At 30.6% G+C, this 13,334-nt stretch overlaps 2 protein-coding genes across 2 annotated transcripts; both read right to left on the bottom strand.

Moving 5' to 3' along the window:
* Window positions 1-876: 876 nt before the first annotated feature.
* Window positions 877-1,822, bottom strand: LOC110943213. The gene is made up of 4 exons (XM_022184965.1): window positions 1,736-1,822; window positions 1,333-1,656; window positions 1,054-1,233; window positions 877-975 (listed from the first exon to the last, which is right to left on the bottom strand). The coding sequence occupies exons 1-4, from the start codon at window positions 1,820-1,822 to the stop codon at window positions 877-879; spliced, it is 690 nt and encodes a 229-aa protein (XP_022040657.1).
* A 5,624-nt stretch (window positions 1,823-7,446) lies between these two features.
* Window positions 7,447-12,576, bottom strand: LOC110943212. The gene is made up of 15 exons (XM_022184964.1): window positions 12,508-12,576; window positions 12,372-12,428; window positions 12,123-12,257; window positions 11,904-12,035; window positions 11,724-11,804; window positions 9,621-9,888; window positions 9,430-9,529; window positions 9,214-9,341; window positions 9,026-9,110; window positions 8,770-8,902; window positions 8,472-8,680; window positions 8,248-8,368; window positions 7,951-8,142; window positions 7,786-7,854; window positions 7,447-7,671 (listed from the first exon to the last, which is right to left on the bottom strand). The coding sequence occupies exons 1-15, from the start codon at window positions 12,574-12,576 to the stop codon at window positions 7,447-7,449; spliced, it is 2,004 nt and encodes a 667-aa protein (XP_022040656.1).
* Window positions 12,577-13,334: the final 758 nt, after the last annotated feature.

Below are 13,334 nucleotides of genomic sequence, written 5' to 3'. Positions count from 1 at the left end.
TAATTGAAATTGATCTCAAGTAATGTGTATCCTAGACATATATAGGGTAGAAAACATAAGTCATTATGTAAATGTTGTCTCAATATGGAATGTATTTAACTAATTTGTTAGGTAGACTAAAGTTACCATAATATTTAATCCTAACAAATGTAAAAATAATAATTACTCATTTGAAAAAGTAAATATCGAATAGGTTAACAGTAAGTTTCGAAAATATGGATAAATATGTTTGGAAATTCTAAAAAATCATTAATCCCTTAATTAGTATACAAAACATTTTAAACGAAATTGACAATTTGATTAGGTTGAGCATAATGATTTTCCATTAATAAGAAACCTACCTTGTAGACATTTAACGATTTTTCAAAAATCTGTATAACAATTTTTTAAATTATTAATGTTAATAATCTTTATTTCGTCATTTAATGAAATGTTTATTACCATTAATTAAAAAAACAGCAATTTACTTCTAATTTACTCGCCAATTTATTCGTTAATCAGTGTGGACATAATTAAAGCATGGATGTTAATTGTGTGATAATACTTTACTTTTTCATTGATCACATTCAATAGTAGTTAAATTTGGCAGTGATTAATCCTTAGCTTTACAATCGGAATTTACAAAATCATCAATATTATAAACTTCGATTTTACTCATGTGAATATGGAAATAAAATTCAACTATCATTAAACATTTTCATTACTCAGTAGTATAAGACAATGCTAGAACAATATAATGAAAACAAAATAACATAAAATCCAATAATTTATCAATATTATAAAATAATACGTAAAAAACCACTCATAGGAATTCTTGAAAACAAAAAAATGCAATAAATTTCATAACTAAAACTGATAGACATTGACATGGTCATCTCAACCGATGGTCTTGCGCTTTGTTGAAACAGAGTGTTCAATCACATGAATGTCTTTAACTTCATTAACACATCGTTTGCCATTGACATTTTTCTGATCCTGCAAAACATAATACAAACATATTATCTGTTATATGAAATATTCACGGAACTTGAATTTTAAACATGAATTCAAAACCTGTAGTGAAGGAAAGTTGTTCTTAATCTCAACAATAAGGTTTGCATCATCGCTTATATGGGTAATTCCATAAACCTCGTCATAATGAACCAAATTGTACTCCGTGACTTCTATCTTGAAAGCGAAAACTTTCCCAACAATTAACTTTATGTCTTCTGGAAGCTTAATAATATCGTCAGACTAAAAGTATTGTAAAATTTTGGTTTAATTATTAAAAATGCTCAAATGTTATAATAAAAAAAACTCTGGTGTTTTATATCAAATAATTTTAAAACCAACCATTGTGTTCTCTTCAATCAACAGTTTTGGCGACTTATTAAAAAGCTGAACGGCCTGGTCGTGAAACAAAATCAGCTCAACATCATCAGACTCATCAGAAACTTCAAGATTAATTTTGAACTTCGGAACAGGTTGAACTGTATTCTCAGAACATTGATAATTGGAGCAGTAATAAACATCAAATTGTTGAAAATCATCAAAACAATCAGGTGCAAACAATTCCTCGACCTCCAAAGTGGCTTCGTGTGAACACTTAGGGCATGTCATATGGTACCAACATTTGTTAACACTAATAACAGTACCAACAATAACCACACTTTTTGGCTGGATATATGTAACACACGATATCAGTTGGTAATTATAAACATCAAATATTTAGTTCTTTAAGCACATACACGTATACCTTTGATATTTCCCATACGGCACCAACATTAGTGATGGTTGTATCTTTAAGAAATAAATCATATGAGATATCCCTGTTTGCACACATGATAACTGCAAAGATTTGAAGACATGAATTGTACGTATAAAAAAATAGTTAACAATTATTAATAAGTGCTATATCACATATGTTCAAGAAAGAAGTAAACGAAAATAAAAATATGACTAAATACCTTGATGAAGAAACGGACAAGAAAACAAAGCAATTTCGAATGAGGATGAAGACAAATAAAAACCGTATTTATAGAAGAAGATGATAACATTTTGGTAAACAATTAAAATATAGAATAAGATTTATAAAATCTTGAACGTTTTAATAAACGGTTAATGAAGGAAAGGATTTGGGAATTAATAAAGAATATTTTTAATATACAATCATACATATAATTTTTAGCAGTCAATTTTGCTTGGACAAAACCTTTTTTAATCTGAATTTAAAGTTTTAGTACCGTTATCTATTAAATTAACATCAAACTACTTTTATAATCATGCCATATAAAACATATAATTTTAATTACGTACCTTAAATAATTCACTTCCAATAAAAACTCCCAATTAGGATGTAACCAACACTAAATTAGGAAATATTTTTAATTTTGAAAGAAAAATTATTGCAATAAAACAAATTTTATTTCGAATAGAAATATCTTATAATAATTGACCATTCATTTAACATCAAAAATGTTTTTTTAATCATGCCATATATAACTTGATGTCACTATAATTACGTACTATAAATAATGTAATTGCAAAATGTAACACCTCGTAAAATCACGTCCAATGATATATTGACACGTGTAATAAACCCTAATAAAGTCCGATGTTGAATTTAAGGGACTAATTTTTCGAAAAATCGAAAAATTTGATAATAAAAGGACTGGAAGTGTTAGCATACCTAAAATAAGTTTCCAAATAACCTCTCACGATGTTTATATTCCCAAATATGCCACTTGATGAATAAGTGTAGTCGTTTGCGTAATTAATTGAAAGTTTGCGCAATAAAGGGATTAAAAGCGTCAACATGTTAATTCTTACCTCTGAGTGACCTTCTAACAAACCGGGAGCTTAATAATATTTAATTATACTCTCGGGAATGCCAAATGATGGCCATCTAAGGTTTTTATGCCTATAAGTAAAGTTACGCGCAACTTTGCAAGTTAGAGGGGCTAAAAGTGTCAATATGTTTAATTATACCTCTGAATGACCTTTTAGCGAACCTGAAGCATCGTGATGTTTAATAATACTTCCAGGAATGCCTAATATGGATTAGATGAGGCTTCAATGCTATTAAATGTTGTAATGCGCAAGTTTGCGCAATAGAGGGGCCTAAAGCGTCAACTTTTGAATCTATGCCTTTCGGCGACCATCTAAGCGAGCGAGAGCGTATTAGTATTTAAGTATATGCTTGGTAAGGATAAAAATGGGTCATGGAAGGCTTGAATAACATTAAACGGCATTTCACGCTACTTTGCGCAATTTAAGGACTATTTGCGTCAAACTGTAAAAGTATGTCGATTCGTATGGTATCGGACCTTCCGGAAAGTGTCCATGAGTTAAACATGGCCTAATTATCATTTCTATAGCTTATATATAGGCCTAGAGGTGTTCGGTGCGCAAAAATAAACTTTTATGTCATTCAGGGGCTAAAAGTGTCAAAAAGGGCACAAGTTTGCACTTTCGCGCATATCTCACATTCTGAATATCCCCGGACACCCAAAAATTTATGTAAGCACTAAAATATTTTATTTTAGTGATCGCCATGATAAATTTCCTTTCGTCGCGTCGTTTGGTTCGTTTTTAGCGCCCGTCCGTGTTTCGTCGTAATTCGACGCATAACGTGACCGTACGGCCAAACGAACCAACATCCGACATGTTTTTGAACATGTTTCAGGTCCCCTATGTTTAAACTTCATGATGGAGCCTTAAATTGAGGTTAACGGGCCTTAAACGTGCCTTAAATGACCTTAAAGACCTTCAGGGACCATTTCTGTCATAAATTAAACTGCTGTTGCTGTTGTGAACTGCCAGGCGGGCCGCGAGGACCCCTATGCGGGCCGCGAGACCTGATCAGACGTGCAAAACAGCAGATAACAACTGTTTCCAGCTGTCTTCATGTGTAAGCTGGTTTCTAATACCGTCAACTCGATACTAGGGGCAGCACATAGATTTTATAAGTGGTTTAAACACTTGGCAACATCTGATTTGTTCAAGAATCCTATAGAACACATCATATCCTTCATTTCTATAAATTTTTGCAACCTTCAAACACCCAAACATGTTCCAATCCGATTTGCTCAACCATCTTGGATCTTTCTGGTGTTCTTGATCTTTCATTCAGTAATTGTAAGTATTCCAATCAAGTTTGATTCTTGTTCTTAGTTTAATTTGGCCAAAAACGCTATATTTTGACTTCTGGTTGACTTTCTGATTTGATCATGAATTGATCAGCAAAAAGTCCAATGGAATCATGTTTTATGATGGTAATCAAGTTGGTTATAATCCATTAGGATCATGCTTTCTGATTTCCACAAATCCTAGTCTATTTGATAAGTCAAAGTTGATAATCTAAAAGTCAAACTGGGCAGATTCTCAAATTAATCAAAACTGATAATATAGAGGTTATGGATCATGTTTTTCACTTAAATAATTTGGTAAATGTTACAAGATCATGTCAAACTGATCACTTTGGTGTAATTGCTTGTTTTGAATCAAAAGTCTAACAGTTTGACCAACGCTTTGACTCTCAAATCTGACCTGATTAACCTTGTCTTAGAAATGCTTTAGAGCTTATTTTGGACCAGGTTTCATATAAGTATAACCCTCTGAGATTATACAATTTGGTTCATTGCTTAACCGATTCATATGCATGTTTCCGATTATGCTTAAAGTTGACTATTTTGCCCTTTTTGTTATAAAACGTGATTTTTGGAAAAGTGAAAGAGTAGAAATCTTTATTACTGATTTATAAACTTGCACCGAAAATTTGATATCAGTTGGAGGTCCAGATTTAAAGTTATGGCCGATATCGTAAAACTAAAGCTTTATGTTAAATAAACGGCGCATTTAGCATATAACCTATTTAAGGCCACATTTTGATATAAAACTTTTTACCCACTGATGTTATATAATATTTTGGGATTTTTGAAGATTTTTAATTAATTTTTGGCTGATCGTATCATAGGTCTCTAAGTTTGATTCAGTTAATACCGGTTTTGACCTTTTAAGCCATAAAATGAGTTTTATGCATCCTTTTGACCCCAAACCTTTTTCTACTGATTTAATTGTTAAATAAATTATTTTGAGCATTCTGGAAATATAAAAATCTCAGCTTTCTTTTGAAAACCCGGAAACGGCTCTAAATCGCCTTTCTAAGCGTTTTTAACGCATAGTATGCGTTATACCCATATTAAACATATAAGGATTATACCTACTGATGTATTTAGCATATTTTTATAAAATAACAGTAAGTATAAGTTTTTGAACTCAGATTTCCAGTTTTGACATTTTTAGCCCTTGTGAAATTACCAAAATACCCCTAAGGTGCATAGTTTGATTTTAAATGATAAGTTTTGTATATGGGTCATACCCTACTGTTATAATATGTCAAATTAAGTATATTTACTGTATAAATCAGACCTGTAACTCAGATTTCCAATTTAACCCTTTTATAATCTTTTAAATGACCAAAATGCCCTTATAAGGCATAAATTGAGTTTAAATTCATTCGGGGCATAATGGAACATAACTTGCTGATATTATATCATATTTAAAGCATATTATCTCAGGGAACTTGCATATGACTCTTTTGGCTACCCGTAACGCTCTTTTAGCGCTCGGTTCGGTTTATGTAACTAGTTTGCATAAATTGACCGAAATGGGTCAAACGTTATCATTTTTGTCTCAAAATCCAGAATGTATTTAGTATACCCATATTATACAAGTATTCAAACTTGTCGGGTCTAAATCACATTCTATCCGGTCTTCGCTTAATCGTGCGTTGAACCGTATCGTCCTTAAAACTAACCGGTCAAGCTTAGGCTTAAATAAAAGACCCGTTAGGAATCTAATAGGTTATTATAAACCTTTGTTCCAGAATAGGAGACCCAGTAAAAGCTATCTGTACTTGCTTGGTGGTATACGGCTGAGATTGAATTTATCTTTAGCTCAGGTAAATACTTTTAACTTATTTTCCCTATACGGGCTTGGGTTACGGTATATAGAATACCGCTTGATCGAGCGTACAAATCTTGCACCCTTGGGTGTTCAATTGAATAATTTGATCGGCTCGTTTAAACAGTCTTGTTTTACTTTAAGCCTTTGGGGGGTTAATGACCATGTCCCGGATATCCTTGGCATCATCTTACGAGATGGCCACGACCAGAGCACGAGGTGTAGGCGTACACCTGTCAGTGAATAACTCTTTAATGTGGTGGGTCTATTGATCTTTAACCCGGACAAGATCCGGGCTACTGAACGCACAAGTAACATGTAATTCGTTCACAAGATTATATTGCATAATTATCCCAAGTTATAAAAATATTTTATGCCATGTGCATTTAAATCAATTTTCAATCATTTTCAAAATGAGTCAGTTAATTTGTATTTACCAGTGTAAACTGACGTATTTTCCCAAAAGGTTAAGTGCAGGTACTACACGTACTAGGCTGGCTGTCTTCTAGAGCGTCCACAATAAGTCTCGCAAGCTTGGACGACAATAAAACTGTTGAACAATATCATATTTTATTTTGATCCGCCTGTGGATCCGTTTCAACTATCAGTGATATTTAATATTACATTTTATTAAAGTTGAAATGAATCTATCTTTGCTTCCGCTGTGCATTATTATATTGTGTTGTTTGTCTATGATGATGCCAACTACGTCACCATACCCCCACACCGGGCCCACCGGTGACACGTGGAAATTAGGGGTGTGACACAAAAAAACAGACCAATAAAGCGGTAATCAACACTAACTTATGATATTTTTTTATGTTTGAAATATAAAATATTTAACATAAGATTTCTGCAATAACATGAATAAATTTTCATATTGTATATTGTAAAATTTGTAAGCAAATTTACTTGCTTTAAAACAACTGTAGGATGGTTTTACAAAAGGATTATTTATACGTAAATCACTAAGAAAAAATTAACAAACATAAATTCTATACAGTTAAAATAGTAAATACAATGTTATTAATAACATTACAAAAAAAGAATTAAAATGTAGTGGAATCTATTTACATACATATAAGAGCATTGACACCCAAATAACTACATTGTAAGTGTGAATGTTCTATTATGTAAATACAAAACTAATATTTTAAATTGTAGACATATTACATATATAAGACGATTAGTAACAAAAAATCAAACACGTCTACAATAAAATATACAAACGGGATCAAAGCATTCTAAATTTGAATGTTAGCAAACAAAATAATATAACCAAACACATAATTGATAAAATCGACACACCATATCTTCAAAATGTAATAAAAACATCATACAAATGCCATTGATAGATATCTTTACTTAAATAAAATATCATAAACTCATATTGTCTCAAAATTATTCAGAAGAACATTAAAAAACCCCCATAAGCACATGACCATAAAAAAAACCAATTGTCTTAAATTCAACACCATAAAACCATAAATCTAACGACACCGACTACTTCTCGATTTTTGGAATCAACATATTACCACCTTCAGAATATGGGCATTCATCTTTCCCATCATTAACACGACGTTTTGTTGATGAAGATCCAAGTGTATCATCAGCATCATAAACATCATGAAGATTACGTTTCACATCACCAGAAGATGTTGTCTTTGCATCATTCTCCAAACCTTTGGACAAAGGTGTTTCGTTATCACCAGTGAACGAAACCTCATCCTGAAACACATATAATATTATTGGTAAATCAGTAAGAATAAAATAATTCCTAACACTTGATGTATTTAAGTATAATTATAATTAATAAATAATTTATCTTTAAACAAAAGAAACCTTTGAAACATCACAAGCAACGGATTGAATTCCAGACGGTTGAGCCCCGGTTGAATCGGAATTCTCATACTATATCAATACAAAATAAATATGACTTGCAATTTTAATACAATGTTCAACAATTAACGAAAAACCAACTTCTAGTAATGATACCAGGTTTTATACCTCATGTATTTTAAATTTAGCATAGAGTCCAGCAAGAATATTCGGATCTGACGTGAGCATTGAGATTCTGTAGTTCTCAACTTGGTGTATAATGTTAAACTCTAAAACATTGATGATAAAACCAAGTTTTTGCCCAACTAAAATGTCAAACAATTCCGGATAAGGTTTGGGAACGCCTCCAGAAGCCAACTCCTATCACGTACAATAATCATTTAGGATTTTTGTAAAGACTTAGGCCAAGTAAATACAGTATTCATAAATATTATTAATAAATACGAAATTGGTAGGTTAAAATACCTCATCATGCACTTCAACCAACTCTTTTGCAGATTTTTTGAAAAGCTTAAAAGCCTCAAAATCAAATAGTGTAAGAGTCACGGTACCGTATGAGTCTTGCACTCGAATAGGAATCTTGTATCTGTTTTATTTAAAACACAACAAAATATGAATGTTTAGGTGTTGTAATCTATTATATAAAAACATTTAAAAGTCTTTTTCTAAGAAGCTTTATAAAAACATACCGATGAAAGGACACAATATCGACTCCTTTACATTCAGCGTTTGTACACATCACAATCCTTTTCTCGTCCAAACCACCAGAACTATCCTCTTTGTCAACAGTAACATACGTTTCTTCAACACGGGATTTGCAGTGGTTGCAAGCATTATAGTACCAGATTTTATCAGTGCATATCCCGATTACTGTACCAACTAATATGACCTTCTTGGGCTAATGAATAAAAGAATTAATACATTAAATTTCATGAAACTCTTATTTGTTATCAAGATAAATAGAATAATTAATAAGGTATGTATAACCTTTTTAGTGGTACTAAGATAAGCTGACAAAACAAACCCAGTGTTGTTCAGAAACTCATCCTCAGCAGATGATATCATATAAGAGCCAACGTTGTCACTTGAAGATGGTGTTGATGCAAACTTGTCAACATAACTATAAACATTCAAAAATGAAAAGGTATTATGTAGCTAAGCTTGTTGTTACGGAAAGTATAAAATTAAATAAACCTTTAATAGTAATGTTTGATGAATGGTAAACTAAAATATTCTTTCTTACCACTTCTTGAATGATGTTATTTCATCAATATCAGAGTTGATGAACATTCTACTGATATCAAATGAAGTTGACAAACCTTTTTTATCTACAAAAAACCAAATGAATAAATTATATACGATGTTACTAAACTTGATTATTAACACAATTTTAACACTAATGTTTTCAATCAAAATGATGTTGATTAATACCTCTGTAAAGATTGACGACACCAAAGTGAATCACCATAACGACATGCTTCTCTCTATTTGGATTATTAAAGTACGCATGCATTTCTATGGCAAATGAATCCCACAAGGTAGCAATAACTTGATGACCCCTACATGTAAAGTAATAAATGTTATATACACGGCCTTTACAAAAAACTATCTAGAACGGAGGTTATAAGTATCAAGTAAAATACTCACTCAATATCCTTAACTTTTATGTTCAATCTCTTGCCTTTGGAACCATCTTTTTTATCCGTGTCTTCCATATTGAAGCAGACTTCAACATACCCTATGAAATCTATATAGAAGGCAATAATGATAAATTGAAAAAACAACCAAAACGAAACATATTTGAAACATAATTAAAAATGTTAAGTTAAAATCTTTACCAACAGTTGTACCAACTTCTACTTTATTTTCAACAACATCTTTGAAATTCACAAAAGAGAAAGAATACTTGGGACCACACCAATCAACACTTTTTTCAATCTGACTGAAAAGACTAAATGTTAACTTCCGCTTATCCTTGGTGTAGTTGATAGTTGCATTGTTTGGTGCAATAGATGCCCTGCTGAGGAGAAGACATTCGTCGAGTTTAAAGTGATGATCAAATCTTGGCAATATTTTATGAAGACAATTTGCCAAAATCATATCACCCTGAAAAGAAATAAATAGTTATAAAATTTTATGTCCAAACCTATTAATAAACACATCAGACGTAAATAATACATCTAATAATTTGAATATAAAAAACAAAATTCAGTCAACACCTGTTCATCCATGCATATCATGTCAACGCGATATGTTACATTGGGACGTCCATGCATCATCTTCCTCCATAACAAAACTATCTTCAACTTCAATGTATAGTTGTTCGACGTCGCATTAACATTAGACAACATGGTTATTTTTTTAGGTTCCATGGCGAAATAAGTGAATCAATATCGGTAGAGAGAAAGAAAATGATAAAAGGTGGTGATAATGAAAGATTAAAACAGTGTATTTATAATTGATACAGACACGTACATATCATTTATTTTAAGAAAGTGTATTGAAAGGTAATATAAATATCAATTCTCCAATAGGTTAAGAATGTCTCTGAAAATTATTGAAAACTATGTTTGGAAATTTCTAAAAATAATAAATCTTTAATCCATTAAGTAACTAATCTAAAAAAAAATTAGACGAAATCTTCAAATTGACGATTTGTTTAGGTTGATCATATTTAGTTTCCATAAATAAGAAAACTACCTTTTAGACTCTTAAGAATTTACCAAAAAAACTGTACAATAACTATGGTATCATACTTAAATTTCGAAGTGATTAAAATTAACATTTAAATTTAGAAGTTACGACAAAATTGATGTCAGTATTCTTGATTTGGTCATTTAAAGAAATGTGTATTAACATTAACTAAAAAAACGGCAGCACAAATATATAATAGTATGGCATTATAAAATTAGCTGTAACACATTATGAATTTTAAACTCCTAATTTACTCGCCAATTTTCGGGGTAAAAATTGTTGACTTAATTAAATCATGTCTGTGAATTCAATTATAATATTTTTCACTGATGGGAATTTAATAATTTAAAAAAAAAATCTGCACACTAACTTTTGTAATTATACTTAAATTTGGCAGTGATTGAGCATACACTTTAAATTTGGAAGTTAGAACAACATCAATATTTTATAATTGATATTCGACAAATATAACAACCTACATCTTTATGAAGTTAAGAGTAACCCATTATAAATTTAAAAATGCTAATTTACTCCACAATTTAAGCATTAAAATAATGGTCGATTTAATTTAAGCATGGAGGTTCCACCTTCTTAATACTTTATTTTTTGATTGAAAAATTATTAGAGTAACTGACGATGATATACTAACCTTGTTAATAGTTAGTCTATTCAAAAAGTGTCCATATGTATAGTATAACCAAATAAATTTTTTAACAAAAACACACCAAGATGATTTTTTATTATATACTAAACGGCATACTAATATGGGTTGTTTTTTAATGTTACTTTTGATAAATAAGATGGTCAATGAAATTAAGTAGCAGACAAATGTCAATACAAAAAATTGACATTAAATAGTATAATTAGAAGTAAAGCCTACTAAAATTTTGATATACATTTTTAGTTGTAGAAACAAACATACAGATAAACATTCAACATATACACAAGAGTTAGGTACCTTACAAAAGTCTATTAAGAAAAAGGTCCATAGAGGTACATGTTCAAAAGATAGTTACCAAAACAAAGAGCAAACAGTTGTTCTTAAAACAGTTTATTCGAGATAGGTACACTTTTGCTTAGACATATCGGACATTTTTTAAGATGACGGTTTTCTTTGAAGTCACATAAGTGAAATCAAGCATGTCGCCATCATTCAAATTATTTTCCGCCATAAATACAGGCCAGTTTATGACTGAATGGCGTAATGCACTTCCATTTTTTTCCGGTTTGACTTCATAAATACTAACCTGCCCCTGCAGGTTTTCAATCTTCAGTGTGTGAAGCTTCTTTGTAAAACCAGCGCGGTTTGATACCCCGACTGGAAGACGCTGCATGTAACAACGTGTATTTAACAGTTTAAATTTTAAACATCTTATTGTAACGAAAAATTATGTAAAATTTAACGATTTATTGAGCAAAAATAATACCAGCCTGTATTCCCCTTTACGTGTAAAGTTCAAAAACTCCGGATCTTCAGGAATAGTGTATTTTCTAGATTTGTTCCCATGTAGAGGCTTCTTAGACTTGGAACTACAAACAGACCTTATATTTTCCTTTACCTTTATGATTAAAAACTTGTTACCTTCTAAACGATACCATATTATTGTTAACAAATGCATATTATTTGTATAAATATCAAAACTTACATCTTTTTTGAGAGATTGAGATCCTTCAGCTATAATTCCCTTGGACGTATAATCAACGTCATGTTCTTTACCCTTACTTGTTTTTCCAACTCCCTCCTTCATGGTGATACCATCTTCTTGCTGAATGAAAAGATCCTGTTATAATGGAACATTTTAGATTAACATAATTAATGTAAATGAGTACCTGTTATTGCTAAGTATCAGATGAATTTTATGTAAAAATATACATTTATACAAATATACGATTACCTGGTGGACATTTGGTACTTCATGTGAAAAAAAGAAGCCATAATCTTTACGTAAGGCCTAAAAAAGGACAATATGCAAAATAATTACTGCCATATAACAATTAATCAAAAACGTGTTTATAAATATTAGTAGTTACCTCGTCTACTTTCTGAACGAACTGATCACGAGATATTTCAAGAACCTCATCATCGGAATTGTCTCCCATTATCAACACAACCAGCAATTAAACTGAAAAAAGTGTTAAGTGAAAGTGAGCATTAGAAATATTATTAAATATAAATACATACTCATCATAAAACAAAATTTTAACCAAAAGAGTAATTACAGTTAAAGATGATGTTTTAGAAAACATATAATACAAAAATAAAGATAATTTTTTTACTAAATACGTTTCAAACACTATAATATGAATATCAAAAAATAAAACATCAATAATTCACAAGTGTACTAAAAAATATATTCAATTATCTATAGATTACATCTATACTTACCGTAAAACAATAATCTAACATTGAATAAAAACAGTAAACTATGAAAACATTCATTTAAGATCTAACATCTAGCATTTAATACAGAACAATGCATATTCCCGATAGGATAGTAACCATTACATAAAAGATCAATTTTAAAGGTATAACATAGTTTCGACTAAAGGTTAACCTAATCTTAAACATGTAGACTATGCAACTTATTAAAGGACAAATTTCAAAAGACTTTCTTTATAAATAAGACACAAACAATCAAATCTAAATATTTGAAACTATAATTTCCGACTATTCGGGATAAAATCCATTGTTAAAAAGAACAAATCTTGTAATAAGTTTATGTCATACAAATTTTTCTTTTGAATGGAATACCAAATAACATCACAAGTGTATACGAAATAAGACAAATACATAGATTCGGGATCAGTTTTTTTGAATCTTATAGATCAATATGAAGACATGCATAATAAGAAAATAA

This window comes from Helianthus annuus, chromosome 5, assembly GCF_002127325.2.
Source record: "Helianthus annuus cultivar XRQ/B chromosome 5, HanXRQr2.0-SUNRISE, whole genome shotgun sequence".
NCBI lineage: Eukaryota > Viridiplantae > Streptophyta > Magnoliopsida > Asterales > Asteraceae > Helianthus > Helianthus annuus.
This window is presented reverse-complemented; position numbering and strand designations above follow the sequence as displayed.

Coding starts and splice junctions, on each gene's coding strand:
- LOC110943212 (XM_022184964.1), bottom strand. CDS start 12,576: ATGGGAGACAATTCCGATGATGAGGTTCTTGAAATATCTCGTGATCAG. Junction 12,258..12,371: donor AAGTACCAAATGTCCACCAG/GTAATCGTATAT, acceptor CCATTATAACAG/GATCTTTTCATTCAGCAAGA. Junction 9,111..9,213: donor TGTCGTCAATCTTTACAGAG/GTATTAATCAAC, acceptor GGTTTTTTGTAG/ATAAAAAAGGTTTGTCAACT.
- LOC110943213 (XM_022184965.1), bottom strand. CDS start 1,822: ATGTGTGCAAACAGGGATATCTCATATGATTTATTTCTTAAAGATACA. Junction 1,657..1,735: donor CCGTATGGGAAATATCAAAG/GTATACGTGTAT, acceptor ACATATATCCAG/CCAAAAAGTGTGGTTATTGT. Junction 976..1,053: donor ACAACTTTCCTTCACTACAG/GTTTTGAATTCA, acceptor TATGTTTTGCAG/GATCAGAAAAATGTCAATGG.